At 36.2% G+C, this 12,811-nt stretch overlaps 1 protein-coding gene across 1 annotated transcript in view; it reads left to right on the forward strand.

The window, feature by feature from the left end:
* PTPRQ (protein tyrosine phosphatase receptor type Q) overlaps positions 1 to 12,811 on the forward strand; it is a 275,808-nt gene that overhangs the window by 142,852 nt on the left and 120,145 nt on the right. Inside the window, exon 29 of the mRNA XM_069584123.1 lies at positions 11,127 to 11,450. Within this exon, the coding sequence (XP_069440224.1) occupies positions 11,127 to 11,450 (324 nt within the window). The remainder of the gene's footprint in view (positions 1 to 11,126; positions 11,451 to 12,811) is intronic.

Genomic DNA, 12,811 nt, shown 5'->3' on the forward strand with positions numbered 1-12,811 from the left:
TGGTCATCTGCTATTCTGATACTGTAAGTACCATCCCCTTTAAATATTTATTCACCCTCATGGATTCAAAGCCAAATTGTTTCTCCCTACCTCTTACTCCTTTGTGGCTTAGCTGGTAAAGACTCCACCTGCAATATGGGAGACCTGGGTTTGATCCCTGGGTTGGGAAGATCCCCTGGAAAAGGGAAAGGCTACCCACTCCAGTATTCTGGCCTGGAGAATTCCATGGACTGCATGGTGTTGCAAAGAGCTGGACACGATTGAGCGACTTTCATTTCACAACTCTTCAAGATTTGAGTAGAATTCCTTAATTGCTTCTTTCTGTTAAAATATGTTCTTTTCTCTTGGTTTTTGGTGGTCTCAGAATTTCTTTATTTCACCTCTTACTCTAACCTAAGCTTTTCCTCTCAAGACAACTCTATATATTATGCTAACAAGATTTGAAACTAGCATTTTATTTATTCAGATTCCATCCTCAAGCAAATCAGCACTAACCAGTATATCATTCTCATTTCTTCTTGTGTCAATAGTTCAACTTAGTCTCCAGGTGTTATTAATATGAGTGGTCTTAACAGACAATTAATTCTGCTATATAATTACTCCCCTAAGAACTGCTTCTGATAAACTACTTCAAATCAAAGTTGTCATTATGATAGATATTCTCATGAGATGACTTGCCATATAGAGCTTTCAAACTAATGACTCTATAAAACAAATCAACTCACTTTGCCTCCAAGTAGAATGTGTCATCATTTTTCTTGTTGAGTTCTCCCCAAGAAAGTGACATTTTTACCCTGAAGTTTTACTGAGATATTTTTCTGAATCTTATGTTTTTGATAATATTTGGTTTAAAAACCATTATAGCTGTGGTCCATAGAATTTTGGATCCCCAATTGTCTACCTATAGATGCACCATGACAGACACTTAAAATTTTTTTTAGAAAACCTTAGCCTGTTTATAGATAGTTTCTCAGTTCCCTTTCATGAAAATGACATTTTCGTGATTTAATTTGGCATACTAATAAAAGTTCATCATTCCATATTCTCAGCTTTGTAGTATCACCTAAAATCATATTTACATAACAAATGTTGGGGAATTTTGTTTCAGCTACTGCAGAATCTATCTCTGGTTTAAGCAAGACTGCCAGAGAGAAGTGTACTTAAAACTGAGTAATTAGAACCTCTGAGGAAATAGGTTTACATAAATGTGTTTGATAATTATTCCGCCCATCTACACTGAGAGACAAAAGAAAGAGCCAAGTTAAACATACTAAGTATTTCCTATGTAAGGATGTTTTTGATGACATTGTTCGTTAAATTATATGGCATTGTTTGTGTGATTTGGTGGAGGTCAGGGAGAGGTGGGAGAGCAATACCTTTGATCTCAATACCAGAGTTTATTGCGTGTTTCCTGTTCACTTAATTTGCCTTTATTTATGGTCACAGAGATTTACCATCTTAATTTTTTTCCTTTGTATTATTTTCTGTTGCATGAGAGCCAAATCATAGCCTACTTCTAGGAAGTGTACAGTGTACATTTGATCTATTAACTTAATTCTTGGGTTTATTCCACTTGCTTACTCCCGTTTTTTCTCTGCCTACTATATCATCACATTTTTGGCCAATATTCTTTTGCCTCTTTCTTTTAGCTCTGTTCTTAATTATTCTTTGTTTTCATTGTAATTTACATTGTCTTGGATACATGTGGTATCTAACCAGTTTCTATTAACTGTACCCTTTCCTAATAACTCATTATACAGAGGCTCAGGGTTTATTTAAGTTTATACTTTACCAGTTAATCTCTGTCCCTTGTTCTCTGCATTCTGCAATAGTCATATAAGTTCATCTCTCAAAGTTGCAGTGCCTTTCAATAACACCACACTTAATACGACCATCCTCCCTCACTGCACCCCATTTTTTTCTTATGACTTCCTTACAATTTCTTTTCTCCAATCTGGTATGCTTCCCAGCCCATGACAGACATCGTGTTGCTACTTAATGTATCTCTCTCCTTATTAATCTACTTGAACATTATTTCTCCCTCATCTCTACTAGTGATCAATTGTTCCTTCAGGTTACACCTCCCAGACCTTCTCTTTCCTTGGAATTTTCCTTTTGGCATTACCTGTATGTGATAGTTTCTATTGGCTAAATTACTTTTATACACACACACACACACACACACACACACACACACACACACACACACACACACACACACACACACATATATATATATATATATATATATATATATATATATATATACCCTAAGACTTGGCCACACCACTCAATATGAATGCCTAGTAAATGATATTGATTAAATTCAAGTTAGTGCAAAATTTATCTGGTATGAGAAAATTTTTTTGCGCTTTGCAGGCATTTCTATATTTATATTGATCCATATTATTTTGGTGTTAGCAAATGTTACTTTTGTTTGTTTATGCTCAGATCATATATTGTACCTTGTGTTTTGTAGTTTATTAAAAATTAGTAGAGACAAAAATATTCCTAAACTAGGAAAGATTGTGTTGATACTTTGGTAAGTTTTATAGATATTTATAAATATAAAATTGTCAGACATTTGTTTTGCTTAAAAGAGAGTGTATCTGTGCTTGAAGATAAATATATGCAGTCATGACTGAAGAATTAAGGAAACGTGGTCTTCCATATTACCACAGCTAACCAGGTTAATGCTACCATCCTATCATAAGAGTGTAGCAACTTCTAATAACTGATATTCAGAAATTTAGAGAGTAATTATATTTTATACACATTTTCACCTTCTAAGTGAGATACACTAAGTAATCACTAAAAACTGATATGCATTTAAACTGTAACAAATTTTACTTGTATAGATCTGTAGACCTTCATTTCAACCGTGATAAAAGTATTTCTCTGATAAGAATAATTTATGAATAAAAATATAATTTACGGAATACCTTGGCAGAGAATGTTGATCGCTTCATCACAGTTCAGTCATGTTCAGAAAATCTAAGCAAGCTGCGTGATTATTCCAGGAAGCATGGAATGATGTGTTCAAATGAGTACCATCTGTGAATAGAAAAAGTTTGAGGTTTTTAGTCATTCTTAAAGAATGGAAATCTGATTCTCCATGCTAAAATGAGTGTAATCCTTTTTGTATCTGTAATTCAATAGGGCAGTTGCCTTGAAATAGTCTAGTTCAACACACAGTTCATCAAAAGAGAAGATGCTGGATATAAATGAAGTTTACTGCTAGTTATTTATATGCACATCTCAGGTAGCCTTGTTAAAAAAAAACTGTCTATGAAGTTATACTATATATTTGGCCTCAGATTAGATTTATTTCTGGTTCATATTTCTAAATACATTTGAGTGAAAAATGTGGACAAATTTTGGTAGCACATGAAAACCAAAGGACTGTGTTATGAACCATAATTTAGTCAAATATCAATACTTACTGAGTGGCCCATACATGTCAGACTCTGGGTGTCTTGTGCAAGGCCCATCCCTGTGCCTGTCATAAGGAAGGCAGTTGCAATTATTGTTACCCTTCCTTTAGTTAGGTTAGAATAACTTGTATAGGTCTTGTTTCTTTGTCAAGTTAAAGTACTGTCCTATCTAGACCTTTACTTCTCTGCAAAACTTAATTATAGAATGTAGAGCCTGTGGACCAATATTAATCTGCTGGATTTTTTTTTTTTTTTTTTTTTTACTGTGCCACAGACTTTGCCATTAAAGTCTTCTTTCCTGAAATCTGAGGGGATAAAAAAGTTAGAGAGCCATGTGCAACATCCCTTCTGCTGAAATACAGGGAAAGGGTAGCCTCTTCTGCATTCTCCAGCTCCTAAATAGAGAATGCATCCTTTATTCCTCCCACCTCTAGTTGCTTAGTAAACCCTCGGTAAAGGAAACAGGAAAGGAGTGGTTGATGATGGACTAGAAAGAAAGGAAATTGCTGATCATACACACTGGATCTTATGGGAGAAAAGCAGTCAATGGTTTTATTTTTTATTTTTACTTTTTTTTTAATGTCAACATTTTAATTTATTTATTTTAAAATTCCATCTCATTTTTATTTATTTATTTATTTATTTATTGGTCTTTATTTTTTTTTTAGTTTTTTTTTTAGTTTTATATTTTTTAAATTTTAAAATCTTTAATTCTTACATGCATTCCCAAACATGAACCCCCCCTCCCACCTCCCTCCCCATAACATCTCTCTGGGTCATCCCCATGCACCAGCCCCAAGCATGCTGTATCCTGCGTCAGACATAGACTGGCGATTCAATTCTTACATGATAGTATACATGTTAGAATGCCATTCTCCCAAATCATCCCACCCTCTCCCTCTCCCTCTGAGTCCAAAAGTCCGTTATACACATCTGTGTCTTTTTTCCTGTCTTGCATACAGGGTCGTCATTGCCATCTTCCTAAATTCCATATATATGTGTTAGTATACTGTATTGGTGTTTTTCTTTCTGGCTTACTTCACTCTGTATAATTGGCTCCAGTTTCACCCATCTCATCAGAACTGATTCTGCAAAGTAAAAGGCAATACAATAATCATCAAGTATTCCCACTGCACTTAGCGTAAAACTAAAAATCTTGAATCTAGCCTACAAGGCTCAACATTATCTGATTCTGGCCTACACCTATAACTTTCTATCTTCCCATTCACCTCCTGGTATACCCAGTAGCCTTTATGTATTTCCACTGTGCTATGTTTTCTTATTCCAGAGTCTTAACATGTTTTTCACCAGGGAGGCTACATCTTATCTGTCAGATCTCCGATTAAATTCTAATTCTTCAGGAACAGTCTGGTGACCGTCTATCTAAATCAAATCTCCTGTAATACCCTCTTATTCATTTGTCCATACTTTTAAAATATTTTTTAAATGCCTATTTTATTCCAAGAATTAGTCTAGACCTTCAGAGACACAATCTAACATGTAGGTTGGCATTTATGTATATATATAATATATACATAAATTTGGAGTAATTGCTCAATCTTTTTTAATTGATATGAATGCAGAATAAAAACCTTTATAGATCTTTGGTACAAATGTTGGAGTAAAGTAGAAATGAAAATAGAATTAGGCCTGCTTAAGGTGGATTTCCAGTATCGAACTACGATTTATAGGATGGTAGATATCAGTTTAAAGTAAGGAAGACTACAAACTAATAGAGTGCTCTGGAAACAATTTTTTTTAAAGCCCCTCAAGATTTTGAGTTTGCCTTTGTATGTTTAAAAACAGGTTAGATACCTAGAGATTGGTCATTTGTTAGTGGAAAGTTGTATTACTTTTCTATTGTAGGTCATGAATTATCACAAACTTGGTAATTTAAAAAACAACACCCACCCATTTATTAGAGAACAGTTCTGTAGGTCAGAGTCCTACTGGTGTGCTATGCCTGGATTCTGAGTCTCACAAAGTCTCACAAGGTCAAACCAAGGTTCCATGGGGTGAATTTTCATGTGGGGTGAAGGTTCTCTTCCAACCTACTATGGTTGTGGCAAAATTCAGTTTCTAACAGTTGTGGAACTGAGATCCCCAATTCCTGGCTGGCTTTTGGCCAAGGACTGTCCTTAGCTCCTAGAGAGGTCCTGAATTCTTTGTCAGGTGGTTCCTTCCTTCTTCAAAGCCAGCAGTTGAGAAATATTCGTACATTGAATCTAATCTCTTGCTTAAAATACTTCCTCTTTGGTAACTAGCAAAAAAAAAAAAAAACCTCTCTGCTTTTATTTTTTTAATATAAATGTATTTATTTTAATTGGAGGTTAATTACTTTACAATATTGTGTTGGTTTTGCCATACATCAACATGAATCCGCCACAGGTATACACATGTTCCCCATCCTGAACGCCCTTCCCTCCTCCCTCCCCGTACCGTATTAGTTTGCATTCCCAACAGTGTAAGAGGGTTCCTTTTTCTCCGCATTCTCTCCAGCATTTATTGTTTGTAGACTTTTTGATAGCAGCCATTCTGACTGGCGTGAGACGGTACCTCATTGTGGTTTTGATTAGCATTTCTGTGATAATGAGTGATGCTGAGCATCTTTTCACATGTTTGTTAGCCATTTGTATGTCTTCCTTGGAGAAATGTCTGTTTAGTTCTTTGGCCCATATTTTGATTGGGTCGTTTATTTTTCTGGACTTGAGCTGCATAAGTTGCTTGTATATTTTTGAGATTAATTCTTTGTCAGTTGCTTCATTTGCTACTATTTTCTCCCATTCTGAAGGCTGTCTTTTCACCTTGCTTATAGTTTCCTTCGTTGTGAAAAAGCTTTTAAGTTTAATTAGGTCCCATTTGTTTATTTTTGCTTTTATTTCCATTGCTTTGGGAGGTGGGTCATAGAGAATCCTGGTATGATTTATGTCAGAGAGTGTTTTGTCTATGTTTTCCTCTAGGAATTTTATAGTTTCTGGTCTTACATTTAGATCTTTAACCCATTTTGAGTTTATTTTTGTGTATGGTGTTAGAAAGTGATCTAGTTTCATTCTTTTACAAGTGGTTGACCAGTTTTCCCAGCACCACTTGTTAAAGAGACTGTCTTTAATCCATTGTATATTCTTGCCTCCTTTTGTCAAAGATAAGGTGTCCATAGGTGCGTGGATTTATCTCTGGGCTTTCTATTTTGTTCCATTGATCTATAGTTCTGTCTTTGTGCCAGTACCATACTGTCTTTATGACTGTGGCTTTGTAGTAGAGCTTGAAGTCAGGCAGGTTGATTCCTCCAGTTCCATTCTTCTTTCTCAAGATTGCTTTGGCTATTCGAGGTTTTTTTGTATTTCCATACAAATTGTGAAATTATTTGTTCTAGCTCTGTAAAAAATACTGTTGGTAGCTTGATAGGGATTGCATTGAATCTATAGATTGCTTTGGGTAGTATACTCATTTTCACTCTATTGATTCTTCCGATCCATGCACATGGTATATTTCTCCATCTGTTAGTGTTCTCTGTGCTTTTAAAGGATTTGTTATAAAATTAGGGCCCTTGGATAATCTCTATTTTAATACATTTTGTTTTAGTCTTTATTTTTAAAGTATTTATTTACTTATTTGCCTATTCCAGGTCTTAGTTGTGACATGTGGAATCTAGTTTCCTGACCAGGGATTGATCCCAAGTCCTTTGCATTGGGAGAGCAGAGTCTTAGCCACTGGACCACCAGGGAAGTCCCCTCTCCTTATTTTGAAGTAAACCAATTTGGATTCTTAATTATAGCTGCACTTTTCTTTTTTTTTTCATTAGTGTTTGGTTGACAAACTAGAAAAGGCATAGAAGAAGGAGAAAGTGAAGTCACTCAGTTGCGTCTGACTCTTTGCCACCCACCCCATGGACTGCAGCCTACCAGGCTCCTCCATCCATGGGATTTTCCAGGCAAGAATACTGAAGTGGGCTTCCATTTCCTTCTTCAGGGGATCTTCCCCACTCAGGGATCAAACCTGGGTCTTCTGCATTGCAGGCAGATGCTTTGCTGTCTGAACCACCAGGGAAGCCTGGAAGAGGGCATATGTACTGAAATTCTTAGGGAGATCTGTCTCCATAAAGGTCAGATGTAAAAAGACAGGTTGATGGAGATGATCTCTGAGCTGCCATCAAATTCTGATTCTGTGATCTTCTGATTCATCTGCCTGTTCTGTGGATTCTACTGTCAAAGTAGATCTAAAAATTCGCTTCTTTCCTATTGCTACCATCTTATTTCTTCTTTGCTGAACAAATCAAATGGTCTATGAATTTGTCCCTTTACCTATTTGCGAGTATGACTGGATTTGAAAAGATGTACTTCTGAACATCTCATGCTGACAGCTTGATACAGCTTTCTATTGCTTGACAAACGATCTATAATCTTGTGATGTAGCATGTCCCCAGACTCTTTGTTATTGCCAATGTGAATTATAAGCCATAGTTAAACTTGATTTGGATCACATTACCCTCCTCTTCTAGAATCTCTGCCTTCATAGTTAGTGAAATCTCTGTTCATATGCAACCTTTCCTCTTAAAAGTTTTTCTGAACCCCCGAGTTAGTCAGGTTTCTCTGCTTTGTGTTAGATTAGTTTGAAAATGTATCTTATCATAAAGTGGTCTGAATTAAAATTTAGTGGCTGAAGGATTTCAATAAATAATGGAAATTCTACTTTTTAGCCAATTATGAACTTCTTTCTCTGCAAAGGTACATTTTCCTTAAAAATAACTTTTTCACTAATTGCTCTTATACATAACTAAACATACAAGAGGGAGTGTGCTGTAAGTAGTCTAGTAAGTGTTCTGTTTATAAGGCCACTTTTTTAGAGGTTAATGTTCGATTAAATACAGTAAGATATGACAAAAAATATTAAATATTTGAAAACAGGCTAATTGTATATGATCATATAGCTTTAAGTAATTTACTATTTGTTTTCTATTGCATTAGACTTTTGCTTCTCTTCCAGTTTTGTGTGTGTGTACTCAGTTGCTCAGTCGCGTCCAACTCTGCTATCCCATGGACTCTAGCCTGCCAGACTCCTCATGAGATTTCCGAGGCAAGAATCCTGGAGTTGGTTGCCATATCCTTCTCCAGGAGATCTTCCTGATCCAGAGCTCAAACCCCATGTCTCCTGTGTCTCCTGCATTGGTGGGTGGATTCTTTACTACTGAACCACCTGGGAAACCCTTTTTCAGACTTAGGCAATATTAATATATAATCTATAGGTCTGTAAAACAAATAGAAATAAATATCAGATTTTAGGCTATGCCTATACACGATGATAATATCAACTATTCCAGTTTGTATCTTTTAAATAAAAAAAAAAAAAACCTTTTTTGACTTTTATTTGACTCACTTGACCAAATTGATTTGCTGTTTTCGAGCCATGGAAATAGAGTTGTGATGTACTATTATTGGATGAGACAATTGAATCCAGATTGATTTGGCTATTTATTAAAACTTTTAATGTTGATATAGCTGTTTGTGGGATACTTGTGTAATACAATTAATATTCACATTCAAAAAATTGTCTGTAGATAATGCTTAAAAAATTTAAGAGAACATTCAAATTTTTTAACTCAAGTCCAGACCTCTCTACAGAACTCCAGACTCATGCATACATCTATTATTTGACCTCCTCTGGGTATCTGATAGGCAATTCAAAGTTAACATGCTCAAAAGAAATCCTTAGTCTTGCTCTGCACCATCTGCTTCTTGTACAGTCATCCCCTTCTTGGTGAATAGTGACTTTATCTTTCTTTTTGCACCTGAGGACCTTAGAGCTTTCCTCTACTCCTCCTTCTCTCTTATACCTCATATGTCACATGTCGGCAAATCCTGTCAGCTGTCCTTCAAAATATATTCAGAATCTGAACACTTCATTTCTGCTGCTGCATTTCCGCTGCAGGCCATCATGATCTCTTACGCTGACACGGCAATAGCTAACTCATTACTCTCTTTTCACCCTATCTCCCTTGTCCATTCTAAACAAAACAGCTAGAGTGATTCTGTGAAAATGTATGTTAGAACTCATAATTACTCCTGTTCGAGTGAGTCACACCAGTGTTCTACACTTGGTCTTATACAATCAAGTCTTCAGTGTTTCTTTTCAGATCTCACCTCGTACTAGCCCACTGACCTCTTTTTCATTCTTCAAATATTACCAGGCCTGATTCCAACCTAAGAGTGTCATCATGCATTTGCCTCTGCTGGGAATGTTCTTCCTCAAAATATTCACATGGTTAGCTTCCCTACCTTCATCAGGAACTTCATGTCTCCTCGTCAGTGAGGCTTTCTCTCTGACGACTCAGCTTAAAATTTCTCTATCCTTGGGAACTCTTCTTCCCTTTCTTATTTTTTTCCATAACCATAATCATCATGTGGGCTTCCCTGGTGACTCAGTGGCAAAGAATCCTCCTGCCAATGCAGGAGATATGGGTTTGACCTCTGGGTCAGGAAGATCTGGAGAAGGATATGGCAACCCACTCTAGTTTTCCTCCCTGGGAAATCCCATGGGCAGAGGAGCCTGGTGGGCTACAGTCCATGGGTTCGCGAAGAGTCGGATACAACTTAGAGACTGAGCACGCACTCATGCAGTCGTCATGGAAAATACTGTCTGTTTTGTCGGGCTTCTTTGGTGGGGGTATTTCCTGAAATCTGAATGTGATATGTTTAGGAATGAATGAGTTTTTAATGAATAATTTTCTAACTCATTTATTTTTTAATTTTATCTTTAATGCATACATTAACATAATGTTTTTATGAATAGTGTAATTTTCATACAAATCATTGTTCATTCCTATCTCAGCCTTCTGAGCGAAGGTCCTTGCACACAGGTAAGGACAGGCATGGCTGAAGAAAGTGCTCGTGTCACTGAAGTCATTGTTCTTTTGTATTTCCCACTATAATACACTTACATTTCTTGTCTAATAAGTGGCTACTTGAAAACAAAACATAAGCTTGCGTATTTTGATTTCCTAACACCAGTCCCAGAGCCTGACACGTAGTATGCATATAATAAACCAGTAGATAATGTGAAATCTGATAATGATCCCAAGTAGGACCATATTATTGTAGATGATACCTTATTCTGTGTGTGTCAATGTCAGTGTGGTTGATGATATTCTAGAAAGAGTTTTACTAATTTTAAATATGTGCAACATAAAATAAAAATCACCCAATTATATAAATTATTAATTCAGTCAATAATGTTTCTTTATTTTATAATCAGCATTTACTGTAAGATGGGCTTATATCTATCTAGTCATTTAAATATAAGAATGTCTTTCTTGGGAATTGAATAGTAAAACTCAGACCATACCTCTGAAAATACATAGTGTTATATAACCATGCAATTTTTCCTTTGTACCAGTGTTTATATAAGGAACTAAAGTAAGTTTTTATAAGCAACTTGTAAGTAAATTTGGGAGCAAAATTAGAAATAAAAATATCACAATTGTTTTGTCCCCTAGCCCTTAGAATCATTGCTCTCTGAAGCATCACCTTAAGTTCCTGCTCATTAAATGTGGGCGTATTAATCTAAGGGCAGTTATAATAAGAGATCACCACTACATGCATAGTTAAAAAAAAAAAAATTGTAAATCCTGTTTCTTCATCCCATTTACACAGTGTTCATTAATTCTTTTTTTTTTCATTTTTCCCCTTTAATTTTTAGTTCCCAGTGTTCCCATGAATATTGCTTTTTCTAATGTTCAGTCAACTAGTGCAACATTGACATGGATGAGACCCGACACTATCTTTGGCTACTTCCAAAACTACAAGATTACCACTCAACTTCGGGCTAAAAGATGCAGAGAATGGGACTCTGAAGAATGTATTGAACATCAAAAAATTCAGTACCTCTATGAAGCTGACCTAACTGAAGAGACAGTATATGGATTGAAGAAATTTAGATGGTATAGATTCCAAGTGGCTGCCAGCACCAATGCTGGCTATGGCAATGCTTCAAATTGGATATCTACCCAAACCCTGCCTGGTCGTAAGTATTGTCCTCTGTATGTATGTATATATTAATTTTGGATTCAAGAAAAAGCTCTTTAAATGTTTTTCCATAGAAGTCATTCAGAATATAGGTAAAGATTGCTCTTGTTTTATATTAGTTTTATATTTTTAAATTAACTGGTTGTCCTACTTGCTTAAATAACATCATCACCATCATAGCATTTAATTTTTATTGAATTGAATCCTAACAGGAAATTCAATTTAAGCCATTATTAGGGCTTTTCTCAAACTGCAGAATTGTATCAAGGTCATAGAGTCTTACATTGCAACAAAGCATTATGGTCTTCTCTGTGGCTTCTCATCAGGCTGTACTGATGGCCACTGAGTACCCTTTGGCTTTGCCTACATTTTCCCTTCATATCTGGAAGCTCTGCTGCTTTTAAGTCAGGCTTTACCACCTTGTCAGTGATTGTAGGCTTACGCGCGTGCGCGCGCACGCGCACACACACACACACACACACACACACACACATTCATACACATGCACATGGAGTTTCATTGATGCTATTGTAGATCTTTATAAAGAGTGAAATAAACTTTGATCCAGAGCTTTTATTTTTTTGGTGGGGGGGGGGGGTCACTAAATGTGTCTCTTGTTACTATTCCCAAGGGTACCTAGAATAATGTTGGTATAGTAAATATTCAATGAATGTTTGTTAATGCAATTAAGCATTTGTGATAGAATCCAGACAACTCAGCCTTCAGTACAATTGTTCCCTCTCTCCTCTGGGGCACTTGGACTCGGTTTCTGTAAGGTCTGCCCTCTGGCTTTTCTCTTACCTCCCTGATAGCTCTTTCTCAGTTTCCTTTGCTTATTCTCTCTCTTTCTCATTTTTCAAATCTAAATGTTGGAGTGCTCAAAGATACATAGTTGGCCCTTTTCTTTATCAATGCATAATACCTAGGAGATCTTACCTTAAGAGACTTCATCCTGTCCTATGGCTTTAAAGTCTCCTTATATAGTAAGAAGAGGTGGCAAGAATGCACAGAAGAACTGTACAGAAAAGATCTTCATGACCCAGATAATTATGAAGGTGTGATCACTCACCTAGAGCCAGACATCCTGGAACGTGAAGACAAGTGGGCCTTAGAAAGCATCACAAAGAACAAAGCTAGTGGAGGTGATGGAATTCCAGTGGAGCTATTTCAAATCCTGAAAGATGATGCTGTGAAAGTGCTGCACCCAATATGCCAGCAAATTTGGAAAACTCCACAGTGGCCACAGGACTGGAAAAGGTCAGTTTTCATTCCAATCCCAAAGAAAGGCAATGCCAAAGAATGCTCAAACTACTGCACAATTGCACTCATCTCACATGCTAGTAAAGTAATGCTCAAAAT

The sequence above is a fragment of the Ovis canadensis genome, chromosome 3 (genome assembly GCF_042477335.2).
Source record: "Ovis canadensis isolate MfBH-ARS-UI-01 breed Bighorn chromosome 3, ARS-UI_OviCan_v2, whole genome shotgun sequence".
Lineage (NCBI taxonomy): Eukaryota > Metazoa > Chordata > Mammalia > Artiodactyla > Bovidae > Ovis > Ovis canadensis.